The sequence below is a fragment of the Triturus cristatus genome, chromosome 10, assembly GCF_964204655.1.
Source record: "Triturus cristatus chromosome 10, aTriCri1.1, whole genome shotgun sequence".
NCBI classification, from domain to species: Eukaryota; Metazoa; Chordata; class Amphibia; order Caudata; family Salamandridae; genus Triturus; species Triturus cristatus.
The window spans coordinates 817789713-817806557 of NC_140593.1; the positions used below are offsets into that span (position 1 = coordinate 817789713).

Below are 16845 nucleotides of genomic sequence, written 5' to 3' on the forward strand. Positions count from 1 at the left end.
TCGCAGTTGAAGTTTGATAGTCGTCGGAAAATGAATAAAAATCGCTGGGTTCCTTTTCTGCGTCTTTTTCTGCGTCCGTTTCAATAGCTCCTTTGTTTACGCCCCCAGCAGTATAGCCTGTTTTATCCTTTAGATTTCTGATAATATGGCCAGAGTTACTCGCCAGGGTGAGCATAATAGCTTGATTTTGTTCCGTCGAAGTACTTCCTTCCCCAAACAGAGCTGTGTCTGATGACGTTAGCCCGCCTACCCCTTTACTCTTGATTATTACGGAGCTCAGGTATTGCAGGGTGGGTACATCGAAGACCTTTTGTGTCTGTTTGTAAGTGCTTGGATTTAAGTTAGTAAATGGTTCTGGAACTGCAATAAGGGGGGGATCCTGAAAAAGTAAAGTTGGATTTGGTAGATCCTTAGCGCCAGTATCAGCCCCCTTAGTGAGAACAGTATGGACAAGACCGGCTGCACACGGGTCATTACCTGTATCTTGAAGCGTTTCTATAGTATTCTGAGATGCTGCCTGGTCGATTCCAGGTAGGCACTGCCTCGATTGACCTGGAAGCAGTCCCGATGAAGCCCGGCGAAGGAGAAGGTCACCCACGGACGGGACGCTCGTGTTTCCTCTCCCCATCGGTGCCGCTCGCAAATGCCTCGTTTGAGCCTTGCCTTCGGGAGCGCTGGGATCCACCTCTGCCTCCCTTACGGATCGCCTCGCGGTTGAAGCATCCGCACCGCCGCGGCCCTAGCCCTAGCTGCGGCGGACCCGGCGTTCTTGGGAGGCATGCTTAGGTTCGCCCGTCCGTCGCTGTCACTGCTCAAGGAATGCTGTGAAGGCTGTCCCGCGGCTGCTATGGATGCTATGGTTCCCCCGCTCTCCTCGTTCAGCGTCTTTCCATCCGAGAGCTGACCGCGACAGAAGAGGCGGACCACACACAGACCGATGAGTGTTGCATACGGCCTTAGGTAAGCTCCTGTACTCCCGGTTAGCCCGGCGTCTTGTATTGCAGTTGATTGTGGCACCATTAGGGAAGGTTACTCAGAGTCCCCCAGAGTTTGTAGTGGTTTAAATATTCAGTTGATCACCTCTTTGTTTAGGCAGTAATGTTCTCGTGTAGCGTCGCGTCTTCCTCCATACCCCAGCACTTTTCCCAGCGCATCTCAATAGCTGAGTTCAAGTCGGTAGAGTTCAGCTCCGCTCCAGCATCGGTACCGATCTCTGCACTGCGGTCAGTCAACCGCCATCTTGCCTCTCCCCTACCTGTTGCATTTTCAATGCTTGTTCTATATGCATCTTTGTCTTGTTGTCTTGGTGGAAGGTTCAGTGGCTTTAATCATTTGTATGCAGTACCCCTGAGAGGGCGTGTCTAACACCTACCTGTGTGATGTTATCTTCAGTTAGGCGTGTGAAAGGTACTGCAACTGTCCATGAAATAGGGTGCTGTGATCAGGGCAGATGTTTGCAAGCCATTGTTTTTGGCTCTTGGTGTCCCTGCTGGTGCCTCTCCAGCCCCTGCTTTTTTCAGCGTATCCCTTTATCCTCCACTAAGGAGTGGTTGATTTGTTGGCCATTGCAAAGCAGTCTGTTGCTGGTGGATGCGCCTCTGCTGCTGAAAGACTTGTCTTCTTGAGAGAGAAACAAAAAATAAATGGTTGCGTCTCCTTGGAGGACCCTATAGTTAAAGATGCTACTGAGCGTTACAATTTATTTTCTTATTTGCCTCATCAGTTTAACTCTCAAGTATGAGCCACTAAATGGAAAATGTTGGACCTCTAATTGAACCTGGGTCTAGCTGTAGAGTGTCAGCTATGCTTGGAATCTTAGTACTGAACAGGTACAAATCCACTAACTGCTTTATGCGCTTTTTCCAGAGATGTCTTGATAATGCTACTATAAGCTTAGATTGTTTTGTCTTTCTGTGGCACTATGCAACATTTTTCAGGAGGTTTTATAGCAGTTCACCCCACTGCAGCCTCTCATAACGCGAGCTGCATGGGTACATTAGTCACTAACCCTCCAAGATGGCCGACGGGTAAGGAGCTCCGGCCGGGAGCTCTCCGGTAAGGGATTGCCTTTTGGCATTAATCCCTGGGGAAAAAAAACGATTGGACCACCTCCACCCCCGGGGATCCTTGGACTTTGTTCCCAAGACTTTGCAGGGCCAATCTGTGGCTTTCGCTGATTAAGATTAGGCTGGGTACAGCAGCTAGTGAGAAGCCTGGAAAGACTGCCGCCAGTGGAGCCCAAGCATCATGGCCGGAGCATGGTTGAGCCGATCAGGCAGCTGAGAGGAGATGGGCTGGGGATCACCCCTCCGGTGCTGTTCATGGCCGTCACCTACCTTCCGGGCATGGCCACGGCTACTCGGTTTCCCGCTGCGACTTCCTCTTTTTCTACACCGGCCTCCAGTTTCCCGTGACTGAGATTGACTTCCTCCCCGATTGGTGTTTGAGGTTTTGGTGGATCTGAAATTCCTTCATTTTGTGCTAGAGGTCGATTTGACTGCAACCTGAGCCCTCCATCTTGGCGGCGTGGATCGGATTCTTAGCTCTCCGCATGAGGCCTGTCTTTGATATTGTTTTTTCCAGCCTGACTTTTGCCTCTCGACGATCCTCCCTTATCTGGACGCCTACTCCCTATCGACAACGATGATCCGTTTGAGACATCCACTTCACCCCCTTCTTCTGGCCCTCTCCACAGCCAGGGTGCACCGGCACTGTGAGCGAGGCTGGCCCCGGTAACGTAGATTCAGTGTCCCCGACAGGCATGGTGGGTTTGTTGACATTGACTTTGGAGGGACTCCTGATGTGTAACCATCTTCTTTGCCTTTATGCCTGACTTGGTCTGATATCCAGCTACGGGCTCAATTCCCTTCCCCCACCACCTTCTATGTTCCTTTTTGACTCGTTCTTGTGTTTTTTTCTTCATTCCCTGGTATCTGATGCAACTAGTGTAACTGTATATTTCACTCCACTTCTATGTAAAGCGCTCTGATACCTCCGGGTATAGCTAGCGCTATATAAAACTCTACAAATAAATAAATGAATAAATAAATTAGTTAATGCCATGCCGTAGGAGGTGGATGCAATCTTATGCCATTCTGTCACAAGCATGTTGCTCTTCTTTTTCATGCCCCCTTGCTGCATATTGCACTCTCTTGGAGCTCACACCCTTTACACTGACACCTGGAGCTCACATCGGTTGACTGCTCTCAATACATTCCTGTTGTTGGAGGGGGAGCTGCCTCGAAAACAAATGATAAGTCATTAAACTGCAGGCTTCCAGCGCCACTGAATGCCAGAAGCTCTATGCGGCACAGGTGTCTGTGCCTGCTTTGGAGGGAATACATTGCATTAGTGCCTCCAGCTCATCAGTGGAGATTATTTTAGAGCAACTTGATGGTGAGCAGAACTTCAGGTCCACAAAAAAGGCTGAAAAATAATTAATACCAGCTATAAGGCCAATAATTGGCAGGTTCAGGAAGTCAACAAAATGTTTATTTAAAAACAGATAAATTCTAGTGAACACTCGCTGACCATGTAGGATACTGGAGACCAGACCAGTGAGTAGTTGTTGTGCTGACCGTGTACGTGAAGGGTAGAGCTCTCCCTGCTGGGGATCTCGGAGACCCCACATGCTTGCTGACTTGAATATTCGCTGACTGTGTCTCTCTGGACTCTGATACCTGTCTGGTCCTCCTGCTCCACACTGACATGTACTGCACGTTGGGAGATGTATATGAATGGACTTAATGAGCTATGCTGCATTGTTGTCTGTCTTTATGTTAACATATACCTGAATAAACAAATTCACACTACAAAAAACTAGATACATTCTCAAAATTTGGGGTTCACAGGAGAAAAGATAGGAAAAATCGTGTTTTGTGTGACAAATCTTATGCGAAAATGGGTATGGATGAAACACTCCCACAAAAAAATGTTATATGTAAATATTACCTACAAGCTATTATTTTTGTGAAAGTGAGAAACTTTGAAACTCCTTAAAGTTAAACAGTTTGCCACGTACACACAATTTTTTTCTAGCAAAATTATTTTTGTGCGCACATATATGCACTGCCAGTGTGCAAGAGTATGCAGCTCCAGAAGCATGCTCCTCTTATCCTAGAGAAAATGTGGAGCCGGATTTGAACATACATGCATTGATCTTATATATAGCGTAATACCGTTTGTTAATGGTCTGAGTCCAGCTTCTGCCTCTTTTTCGGGCTGAGAAGCGTGTAGTGTTAAAACGAATTATGACCTTAACTAATACCAAGATATGCCTACATTTCCAAGGAAAACTTTCATGGCTGTCAAATAAATTTGCCTGTCAGGGAACTCTGTTAGCTGGCTTCTTGTAGTTTATGAAAGGCATGATTGACTCTTGCTTGCATGAAAAAGAGACACTCTGAGGACCCTGCAAAGTCAAGGCTTATAAAGGAATTCCAGAGAAATATTGAAAATAGGCAGTTCTCTGTGCTCCGGGTTACTGGCTTTCAAACATCACTTGCCGAAAGGGAGACCTCTTGAAATGGTGCTTCACTTGAGTGTGGAACTCTCCCACCCATTGTACTCCACCTTCCCCCGCCCACCACAGAGCATCATTATTGTTTGCATGTTCCTTTCCGTGATCACTTAGGGCCAGCCGCGGCCCGTGGAGGGAGTTCCTTGGGGGGGTAAGGTGGGGCGGGGGAGGGGCAGGGTGGGGGGTTCTTAAAATCGGAATATGGATAATTGCAGGTAAGTAAACAATTAAATAAATAAAACGAATTTCGTAGCGCGCGCTGCATTGCGATGCAGCGCGCGCTACGAAATTCGTTTTATTTATTTAATTGTTTACTTACCTGCAATTATCCATATTCCGGTTTTTAGAACCCCCCCCACCCTGCCCCTGCCCCTCCCCCGCCTTACCGCCCCACGGAACTCCCTCCCACAGGCCGCGGCTGCTTAGAGCCAGATGCACAACCCTTTTTGTGGGCGCAAACAGGAGATCCTCCCGTTTGCGACCACAAAAGAGAGTAATGGCAGGTACAAATGCTATTTTGCGAGACACTAACTAGCAAAATAGTATTTGCAACTCTCGCTATTAGGAAGGGGCGTCCCTTCCTAATAGCGAGTCACCATGCCATGTACTATTGTTTTGCGACCGCATTTGCGGCCGCAAAACACTCGCAGTTTACCACCTACTTCAAGTAGGTTGTAAACCCCTCGCAAACAGGAAGGGGTCCCATTCCCCTTTGTGAGTATGTGAGAAAATATTTTTTAATAGCATGCAGTTGTCCCAGGGACCACTGCCTGCCCTTAAAGAAATGAAACTGAAAGTTTAACTTTTCTTTTTTAAATGCATCCCGTTTTCCTTTAAGGAAAACAGGCCGCATTTAAAAAAAACTGCTTTATTAAAAAAGCAGTCACAGACATGGAGGTCTGCTGACCCCAGCAGGCCACCATCCCTACGAGTGCTAGCCATTCCTAATAGGGTTGCAAATTGCACCTGCCTCATTAATATTAATTAGGCATGCAATTTGCGACCCCATCTGGGACACTGTTGTACATCCCAAATTGTGAGTCGCAAATTGCGAGTCGCAAATGCGATGCAATTTGCGAGTCGCAAATTGTTGGGTGATACATCTGGCCCTTAATCTTCTACGGGGAAAGAATGGTTGGTAATTAAGGTAGTAACTGTTCCCTGACGACACCAGCCTTTACTTCCAACGATAAAGTAGAAGGACCCCCGTTACTCACCACTTTTTTGCTCTGCTGCATTTGCAGTGTCTTTGACTGAAGGCCTGTACAATAACATCAAATGTCTCATATCTGTTTGGTTCCATGATCTAAAGCCAGGCATTTGCACATATTTAGAATATCAAATATTTGAATTAAATATAACAGACATTGGTATAGGTAGCATTCCATGTCATTGTTTGTTGCTCAATTTGTAATCATAACAAGGGACCAACCATGTGTGCCTTTACAGAAAATTGCTGCCGGACTTCCACAAAAGGACTTTCACAAAGCCTTAAATGTATTTTTTTACAGGCTGATCTAAGTGGTGCCCGCCATATTAAATCAGTCAATTCATTATTTGTTGCTCAATTTGTAATCATAACAAGGGACCAACCATGTGTGCCTTTACAGAAAATTGCTGCCGGACTTCCACAAAAGGACTTTCACAAAGCCTTAAATGTATTTTTTTACAGGCTGATCTAAGTGGTGCCCGCCATATTAAATCAGTCAATCAGAAATAAAAGAAAAAGTCCTTCTTTCATTCTGTGAGTGCATGCATGTGTGAGGACACACATGCATGCGTAGGACACAGGAAACCCCCCAATAGCAGATGAGTCATTGCATCTTTTTCCTGATGCTTAAAGGAATTGCCAAAAACGATTGTGCTTTTAAAGATTCTGACAGCAATCACCAAAAACCAATGACCAAATCAGCTGTTCCCATTCCCAAACGGGAAACCTATTTATTTTGCCAATGCTTATTTACCATGCCCCGAACGTCATTTTTAACACCCTATCGCCCCCCTGCCTTCCCTTCTCCTCTTCATCACGACCCTTCCGCACAACAAATCACTTAGCACCAGCCTTAAGGAGCTAACCTGTTGATGATTTAGTTGGGATGGGTGCGGAGATATCTGTGTTTAGAGACCAGTTCCTGCTCTGATGTAATCAGCCAGGTCAAGGACTGACCAGTGAGCACAATTTTTTGCAAGAGAATAAAAAATATTTATACAGGAAATGTCACCTGCAGGTGAAGTTTTACAAAAGGAGAAACTTGACAGTTTCGCAAAGTTTGAAAATTTCACAAAACACAAATACGTGGACATGTCTATATATATGTTTGCACATAAATAAGAAAAATTCCATCCTCTCAACTTCACCGGTTATTGTCCACCCACACTTGCACTCTTGGTCCGCTTCCTTTTTCACTTATCCCAATGCGTTCAAGTCTTCCGTGGACCTTTACTAACGACATTTCAAGATTCTCTGTTTTATTCACCTAAATATCATTCGACCCAAACTACTCAATAACTAGATTACAAACTGAAGTGAACGCATAAGATTTTTTTGGAGATCACGAGAATTAGATGGCACGTCTTTAATTTTTAAAACAGTAGTTCCACTTCCAGCCACAAGGTGTCAGACAATGCAAGCAAGAGACTGAAATAAAGATCCGCGCATCAGAAGAACGCTTTTTTCTTCGACGCTATTCTCCCCACGTCCATTTACAAGTAAATGCGTACTTACACGGTGCTCGTACAAGTGATTGGAGATAACTTGATATTTAAACGAACCTAATGCAAAAGTTACATATTGTGGCTTACCACTGTAAACACACTTACAGCATTAAGTGACTTTTTTCAAGTTCACTTTTTTCCAAGGCACTTCCAGTCAGTTCAATCTGATCCTTTATTGTTAACTCGGATTCCTTGATGGCGGCCTCAGACGGAGATTCAAACACCTCGTCCGGGTAAGTCGACAGCTCCTCGTGTAAGACGCCTTCCTAGTGGGGTACAGAAAGAGATGGTGAGCAAAAACGGAATCGACCCAGTGCACTGGGCTGTAAAAATAAATCTGGAAGTGAGGTATTTTTGAGACCTGGAATACATTCTACCAGCAAATAAAACTAACAGCCATTTGAAGAAATGGATATGTCAAAGCCAATAGAGCAGCCATTTGTGTAATTAAAGCAGACAAGAAACACACAGCACAGGGGAACACATAACTGAAGAAGAAGCAACATGGCTACAGACATCCCCGCACAGAGACCAACACACACCTTGCACAGCAACATAGATTTATGCCTCCATGCACCAGTCATTAAGGAAGGAGAGGATCGCCCCGACCCTTTTACAAAGTATAAAGAGGGCCTCTCAGGCTGAGAAAAGGTCATGCACTAAGCGCGCAGGAGCCTGCCTGCCAGACCCAAACTTTCCTGCGCGTAAGATTTCTCAGCCCTGGGGGCAGGCTCCATTCTGCTCTGCAAAGCCCCTTGAGGTCCTCCCCTTACTACGAGTGGGCGCATCACCATAGACTCAGACTTTGGAGCTTCAGTTTTAAGCAGTGAAATGCCCCCAGCAGAGCGTCGATCAGTGACGCCCTGTCAGAGTGGGGTGGGGTCAGCAACTCTCACTGATCCCATCACTCTCTGTGATGAGGTAGGGAAGGCCTTCTTCTCATTGGCTGACCCATGACAAGGTCAGTCACTGAGAGGAGGAGGCTGGACCTCCGGCAGTCCCTTTCTTCCCCGAAGTCTGAAGGAACCACTAAGGCTTCTGCTTCTTTCTCCCATCACCCGATGTCACAACCATGGCAGGTAAGTCAATATTGAATGTTGGATGCATGTGTGTGTGTCTGTATGTGTGTGTATGTGAGTGCTGTGAATGGGTGTGAGCATGTGTATGTGCTTGTGAATGGTGGGTGTATGTGTGCAGGCTAGTATATTGATGGGTGAGAGCGTGCATGTGGATGGGTGAGTGAATGTGTGTGTGCTTGTGAATGGTGGGTGTATGTGTGCAGGCTAGTATATTGATGGGTGAGAGCGTGCATGTGGATGGGTGAGAGCATGTGTGTGTGCTTGTGAATGGTAGGTGTATGTGTGCAGGCTAGTATATTGATGGGTGAGAGCGTGCATGTGGATGGGTGAGAGCATGTGTGTGTGCTTGTGAATGGTAGGTGTATGTGTGCAGGCTAGTATATTGATGGGTGAGAGCGTGCATGTGGATGGGTGAGTGCATGTGTGTGTGCTTGTGAATGGTGGGTGTATGTGTGCAGGCTAGTATATTGATGGGTGAGAGCATGCATGTGGATGGGTGAGAGCATGTGTGTGTGCTTGTGAATGGTGGGTGTATGTGTGCAGGCTAGTATATTGATGGGTGAGAGCGTGCATGTGGATGGGTGAGTGCATGTGTGTGTGCTTGTGAATGGTAGGTGTATGTGTGCAGGCTAGTATATTGATGGGTGAGAGCGTGCATGTGGATGGGTGAGAGCATGTGTGTGTGCTTGTGAATGGTAGGTGTATGTGTGCAGGCTAGTATATTGATGGGTGAGAGCGTGCATGTGGATGGGTGAGTGAATGTGTGTGTGCTTGTGAATGGTGGGTGTATGTGTGCAGGCTAGTATATTGATGGGTGAGAGCGTGCATGTGGATGGGTGAGTGCATGTGTGTGTGCTTGTGAATGGTGGGTGTATGTGTGCAGGCTAGTATATTGATGGGTGAGAGCGTGCATGTGGATGGGTGAGTGCATGTGTGTGTGCTTGTGAATGGTGGGTGTATGTGTGCAGGCTAGTATATTGATGGGTGAGAGCGTGCATGTGGATGTGTGAGAGCATGTGTGTGTGCTTGTGAATGGTAGGTGTATGTGTGCAGGCTAGTATATTGATGGGTGAGAGCGTGCATGTGGATGGGTGAGTGCATGTGTGTGTGCTTGTGAATGGTAGGTGTATGTGTGCAGGCTAGTATATTGATGGGTGAGAGCGTGCATGTGGATGGGTGAGAGCATGTGTGTGTGCTTGTGAATGGTAGGTGTATGTGTGCAGGCTAGTATATTGATGGGTGAGAGCGTGCATGTGGATGGGTGAGTGCATGTGTGTGTGCTTGTGAATGGTGGGTGTATGTGTGCAGGCTAGTATATTGATGGGTGAGAGCGTGCATGTGGATGGGTGAGTGCATGTGTGTGTGCTTGTGAATGGTGGGTGTATGTGTGCAGGCTAGTATATTGATGGGTGAGAGCGTGCATGTGGATGGGTGAGAGCATGTGTGTGTGCTTTTGTGTAAGTCAGTGTGAGTGCCCGCCCCTAGTACACGTTACAAGGCACCACGGCTAAGCACCTAGACTAATAGGCATATTAGCATGCATGCACGTAGGGCACAACACAAAGGCACACATACATACAGAGAGGCCACATGTGCAGGGACACATAATCACAGACAAGCACACACAGGTGGATGCACTGATGTGTGGAAACATACGTTTGGTGTTACATATGTTGAAAATGTGAATTATTGTTTTAACTAATGGTTAAAACAATAACCACGTTACAAAGTTCAGGCACCCACGTTTCAGTACTTTTCACAAAATCTGTTAAGGAAAATGGAGCAATCTGTTAATTAAGGTGTAAGAATTCCCAGCAATAAAAAGCAGACTGAACATGTTTTCAATGTGTCAGAGGACAGACAATATCCAATCCGAAGCAGTCATTGGTAAAGTCAACGGGTCTCTCATTAGCCAGCAGCCTTTTGACTTTGTAAGGGATTACGCTGTCATGGTTTATAGCAAAGTTGTATTGCTATGGCTGTGGAAGCTTCCAGGTCCTTGTAAATGTGAAAAAACAGAAAACCCACAAAAAAGAAATTGGCTAAATATAAAAATAACATTCTGGCAATTAAAGGAACTACTTCGTGTGTGGATGTGCTCCTTGTGAAACAGCATAAGCCTGTCACTGTCAATGAAGTTAGCTAACGGCTGATGTGGGCTGCCCATGCTATATGCTGCAGTGGGTGGGAGAAAAATGTGAAAGACACAATAACAGATGAATGGAGGAAGAGGACTAATTGAAAGCCTACTATTAGTAAGTAAGTATATTACCAAACCTAAAAGCACAGCCAATATGTCTCGCCTTGGCTAGAGGAAAACGCTTTAAAAAAAAAAAAAAAAAGGTGATATGACATTAGAGCCACTTCCCTTTGTAGGCGGGCGCATCATACATGCAAGTTTTATTTTTTTAATAGAAGTGCTGGTGGGGTTAGCAACAGGGGATGGCCGGAGTTGGGAAGCAAGCAAGAGGAAGGACCAGGCTGGGGACAGGGAGCAACAAAGCAGAGGGTATGGGGGAAGCAACGTCAGTGGGACAGAAGCAATACGGAGAGGTGGACAGAAGGAGAAGCAATGCGTGAGGGAGCAGAAACAGGCGAGAGAGAAGCAAGGCACGGTTGGGGGAAGCAACATGGAGACTCAGTGGGAGGAGAAACAAGAGAGCAATATAAAGTGGGCATGGGAGAAGTACACTGGGGGAGAGACCAACACAGAGCACTGGGATAGGAAGAGAAGAGTACACTAAGGAGACAGCTAGAAAACACATGCACTCTCATGGAGTGCTTAAGGCAAAAGATAAAAGTAGGTCTCTAAAAGAGAGCAGCGGAATGACACAAGTAAATTGGCAATGCTCCAAGGGCAGGACAGACACAAGATGCACAAGGCAAGACAAGTCAAAAGAAGCAAGCAAATGAGAGTGCCAGGAAAGCCAACAAATGGTAAGCAATGGGTGGCCTCAAGCCCACAATATGCCTCAAAACAGTCTACCTATGCGTCGTCTAGTAGACTTGACCTAATTAGTGGCATTGTGAGAAAAACAGCCAATGGGAACAAAAACAAATGCCACACACTTTCAGCCATCCCTTTTCTTAAAAGCACTCAGTCAATAACTGGAAATACCTTGCAAAGACTGTGGATCACAGGTGTGAAGCTAATTGACCTAGTAGCATACTATACCAAAACAGAGGCTAGTGCCACCTGTAAATTGCATGTTTCGAAGACCACTAGAAACCCTGAATACTGAGGGGCAGATTTACGAGCCCCGTGCGCCACATTTGCGCTGCCGTTTCACGACTTCTGTGACGCAGCAGTGGTGTAAACCATGCACCACGTTGAGCCCTATTTACAACGTGACGCATCTAGGGAGATGCGTCACGTTGTAAAGCCCTGCGCCACATGAAACCTGCGTCAGGTTTCATGTGGGCGTTACGTCGCAGGAACGTCTCGGAAAAGTTCCTGAGTGAAATTTACAAGATTTCACTCAGTCACTTTTCCGACGCCGCTGCGTCAAAACCTTGCGCCTGCTTGAAGCAGGCGTAAGGTGTGACGCACCATGTTGAGGATAGACCAGGTTGGAACAGTGCTGGAGTTGCGTCGCGCCCGTGCCACAACTCCAGCACTGCGCCAACCTTACGCCGGCAGATGCGACACGCATCTGTTTATTCATGCGCCATGATGTGCCGCATTGTAAATGCGGCGCATCTGTGGTGGCGCAAGGGTAAACTTGCGTCACGCATCTTTCCTGGCGCATCCCTGCTGATTTGCAGGGATGCACCAGGAAACATAAATCTTCCCCTTAATTTGGTTTTCATGGAGGAAACATTTTATGCAATTCTTACAAGTTGCAGGTGGCAGGAATGCTCTACCCAGAAGACATGAAAATGGATGCAGCATGGAGAACACTTCAGATGGGGGAAACATGATTTGTGGCTGAAAAGATGAATAACACTTCGTTTTGGTTTCACACTCTTTTTTATCAAAAGATGTCAAGTCAAGTCAAGCCAAGAACACTTTATTCGATTATTTAAAAATCATAAAAGTATACTATACAGTTACATAGAGTTAAAAGTTTCCAGAGCATATTATACAAATAAAATGTTTAAAAATATAAAAGGTCAGTGACATATACATATAAATCCACACATATACACTAAAATTTTATAGTAGCAAATGTTTCATGATTCATAACCCCAATATTTCATGTATTACTAGAGGATTGATTTAGATTGTGTCATACGATCTCGGGAAAACGTTTACAGAATCAGAACCTACATTCAGCTTGAGTCTTTTCCTTCTAGCACGGATAGAGGCAATCAAAAAATTGGCTACACCAAACATTACTAAAGGGGTCTCCAATAATTGAAGATAATACAATGCAGGTTTAAACTGTACAAACCCCTTTTCCCTTAACAACGGTCTAATGAACTTTTTCCTACTTTCAGAAAAGAAAGAACAGAAAAACACAAAATGTGTCTGGTCCTGATCAGAACAATTATCACAGTCACAAGGTGCGTTTTCCTTTGGATGACACCAGTTTTCATAAGTTCCCAACAAAAAATGAGCTTGATTAAATCTAAATTTTGTTAGGAGCCACCGATGATAGGGTCTAGTAACAATAGTCAGATAGGGTTGAATTGACAAGGACGAGATCAGCAAAAAGTGTGATCTAACTGTAGGCTTTGTGATTTCCTTTGCTTCTCTTTCTAATTCTCGTAAATTTATGAATTGTGTTTTTACCCATGTAATATCTTCCTTAGTAAGATTTTCCGAATTCAGATATAATTCAGGGCGACCCAGAAGCACTGCAGATATTTTAATAAAAGTCAACCACAAAATGTCCGCCACTCCATCCCTCTCCATACAATCCCTAATGATCTTGTGATTTAGTGTAAGGTTGGAGTTCAGCCAGGTTCTGATCCAAAGTAAAAGCGGTGCCAAATTTAGAATATCAGTAATATACCCTATCCCTAGCTCCATATGAGCTGCAAAGGATGATGTAGATTGGGGGAGACCCAAAACAGATCGAAGAAATTTATTTTCTTCTCTCTGTATCGGGGCTAGATCTTTATAGCCCCAAATTCCTGCCCCGTACCTTGCTATGGCTAAGGTTTTGGATCTATAGATCATCAATATGGCCTCAGCTGGTTTGCCACACAGTCTTTTGGCAAAGCCTAATATAGCCGCCGAAGATCTTTTCACGGCTGCTACTTTATTAGCAACTTGGGGTACCCAAGACCCTATGTCATCAAACACTACGCCAAGATAGGTGAACACTTTCACTCTTGATATTACTAAGCCATTACAAGAAAGGGTTTTCATGTTCTTCCTACCTTTCCCTATGGCCATGACATGCGATTTCTCTACATTTGTCACTAGGTACAGATTTTGCATAAAGTCCCCAAAAGAATTTAGCAGATGTTGTAAGCCTATTGGGGTCCTTGACAGCAGCACCGTATCGTCAGCATATAATAAGACCGGCACTGGTGTTCCCCCTATGCATGGCACATCAACGGATGCAGCCGCCAAGGAGGAACCCAGTGAATTTATATATAGAGAAAATAGCATTGGGGCCAGGATACACCCCTGGCGAACTCCCCTGCCGGACTTGAGACCAGCTGAACACTTCCCGTCTTGAGTCATGCGAATGACCGCTGTTAAATCTCTGTGTAGCTCCGCCAGGAAGCTCACCAGGGCCCGATCTAAACCCAGCCCCAGGAGCATTGTCCACAGCTTCGACCTATTAACTAGGTCAAAAGCTGTGGACAAGTCCATAAAAGCCAGGTAGATTGCCCCTTTTGTCGCTACAGTATATTTGCTAACTATTAGATGTAAATTCAGGCACTGGTCTTCGGTGCCTCGACCAGTTCTGAAACCATACTGTGCATTACACATGATGTCATTGTTAGTAACCCAAGAGGAGATCCTAGACAGGATGACCTTCCCTAATATATTAAAGGACGAGTCCAGTAATGATATGGGCCGATAGCATCTAGGGTCCCCCCTCTGGCCCTTCTTAAAAATCGGGACAATAATCGCCCGTGACCAGGAAGTAGGCAATCTGCTATTATCAATACAGGCCATGTTAAATACATTAGTAAGAACTACAGACCAGATATTAGGATATGCCTTAAACAAGTCAGCAGGTACCCCGTCTGGGCCAGGGGCCTTATGAGCAACCGTGTCCTCGATCGCCTTTTGTATTTCTTTAATTGTATCAAAAGATGTGAAACCAGGGACCTTGGTGAGAAGTGCAGAGAAGTCCCAAGCCAAGTGGAAGTATAGGATATAACCTCTGGAGTATGCAGGAGAGAATTCTGCTCTGGTACAAATTGACCTATGCTGGGATCTTACCAAAACTCATCTTTAAGGGAAATTTGGCTGAGTAGAATCGCCAGCTCACTCCAGCGCCAGATTTTAGACAAATAACAAGGACGTCGAAAGGGTGCTTCCTGCTGCCGATCATTTACGCCACTTTGCCACTTATCTGATTTCCTTAACGAAAGTAACAATTCGAAGCCTGTTTGTCTGTCGGAAGAGCCTGAATCTGCAGGAGAGGAAAAGGAACGAGAAAGCAGCCAAACTGATTTCAGGTAATTCCATGTAAACGAGGCTGGATGGGAATTCAAAATCAGCCCAGGTGTCTTGTGCAAAATATCCACGCGCAGCAGGAGGGCTCAACAGAGGGGCACACAGGAGCAAGAATGAGTCACAGCAGTCCACCCTGCTCTGAATGCAGTAACCTGCCCTGCAGCCCGCCCAGAAAATGCCAGGGTAGCAGAATGGCCTGTCTGGCCAAGCACACAAGATACAAGTGGAACAAGCACTGACGCAACCTAGCAGGGTAACCCCTAGAGAATACTGTTTTTTTGTTAGCTGAGCAATGGATTTGGTTATCAGCCATTTTTGTTGTACCCAATTTACTGCATAAGGATGCAAGGCCGATCTGGTTTGCCCTAGGTTCGAGCCTGCGCCTGGGAGACACTTCGCCCGTGGCTGCTCATCTTACCACAACAAAGTCTTGATTTTTGGTTCTCTTTCAAGGGGTACAGGCTGGAGAGCTGAACTCTCAATAAGGCCAGGCTGGCCCAAGCAATGGACTGATACAACCCCAGAAGAGCCACATATGAGGCATCACAAGTTACATTCTTCAGGTTTATTCTTGAGAGCCAGAGACAGAATCCTGCAGAGAAACGAGGAGACTAGACTGTTGCTCTGCTACTTCTGCCCCCCTCCTCCATTCTTTTTAGATTCTTCTGCAGCTGGCATGCAGAGGTTAATCAACCTCTGGCAGTGTCAGGACGCTGCGTGTGTCTTCCTCTCTGTGCATCCTAACTTGTTGTACAATTCCAGATTGTAATTGTTGCCAAAGTTGTCTTTTTTCTGCTTAAACATACTCCAGGTTGGTTAGTGTTTGCTAAACTAGTCATCTATTTCTGGAAGCATGGCCCCTTCAACTGAGTCTCCCTGCAGTACAGTGAAATATCCAATGATATACTTTCCTAAAATATAGACAACTTTCAGAAGAGTGCGGTGGAACCCTGTCTCTGATTCCCATTATTAGAGTGCTGCTTCCATATGAGACTATGATTGCCTAGTTATTACATAGCACCTAGTACTGTCAGTAGGCACAGGAACCAAATACTTCCAAATGGGACTTTCCAGAGCTTAGTGCCTCCATTTACTTGGCAGACTTTCAAGCACTCATGCTCTTGACAAAGACCTCCACTCAGAGCTTGTGTGGTGCTTCCTGGCCCGTCAAGGACTCGAGATAAATTGCTACGCCGATGACACCAAACTGCATTCCAAGGGTGAATTGCTCAGTGACATCTCCTACTTGCAGTCCTGGCTCTCTCTCTTACTTCTGTATGAAGCCCGTTGCCCGGCTGACGCTCAGTCACACTGAAAACTCCATGTGTTTCTATCTTGTCCATCACAGTGCCGGGACGCCCCTTTGCTGGGGCAGCTGCGCGCTCTACAAATCCGGCTAACATAACATAACATCTTCAACAACACAGACCACTGTCAAGGTAAAATAAAAGAGGAGTGAGAGGAACTAAAAATCTATTTATAGGCCTTTCGCCTTCCCTCCCTACACACAGTCAATAAGCCAAAAAACGATGCAAGATCAAAAGTCATATGCCACAGCAGACAGGCCACGGTGGTGTGTTTTTTGTCACTTAATTCTTTTGGCATTGCATCTTTTTTGGTGCATTTACAGACACATTCAGTCATGATTCTCAGATATCAACCTGGATGGATTTACACCCCAGCGCATAACGTATGGTATATCTCTGAGTATAAATACCAACCTGTCTTACAAGACACATGCCACAAAAAAGAGCCAGATGGCAGGCTGTTATGATCTTTCTCTGCTCTGCAAACTGAAGCGATACGTACCACAATCAGACGTCACACCCATCTCTCCAACCCTTTCCGCTCACACATAGATGACATGAGTGCCCTCCCTTTCAACATCTTTCACGCTACCGAGAACCCTTGGACAATATCCTACATGCACAAACTTGCCTCCTGAA

General features: G+C 45.7%; 1 protein-coding gene across 6 annotated transcripts in view; it reads right to left on the reverse strand.

Annotated features, from left to right (window-relative positions):
- Positions 1–16845, reverse strand: part of RHBDF1 (rhomboid 5 homolog 1) — a 430268-nt gene that overhangs the window by 107504 nt on the left and 305919 nt on the right. For all 6 annotated transcript variants that reach the window (XM_085628414.1, XM_085628412.1, XM_085628413.1 and 3 more), the window contains one exon: positions 7340–7500. In XM_085628414.1, the coding sequence (XP_085484540.1) occupies positions 7340–7500 (161 nt within the window). The remainder of the gene's footprint in view (positions 1–7339; positions 7501–16845) is intronic.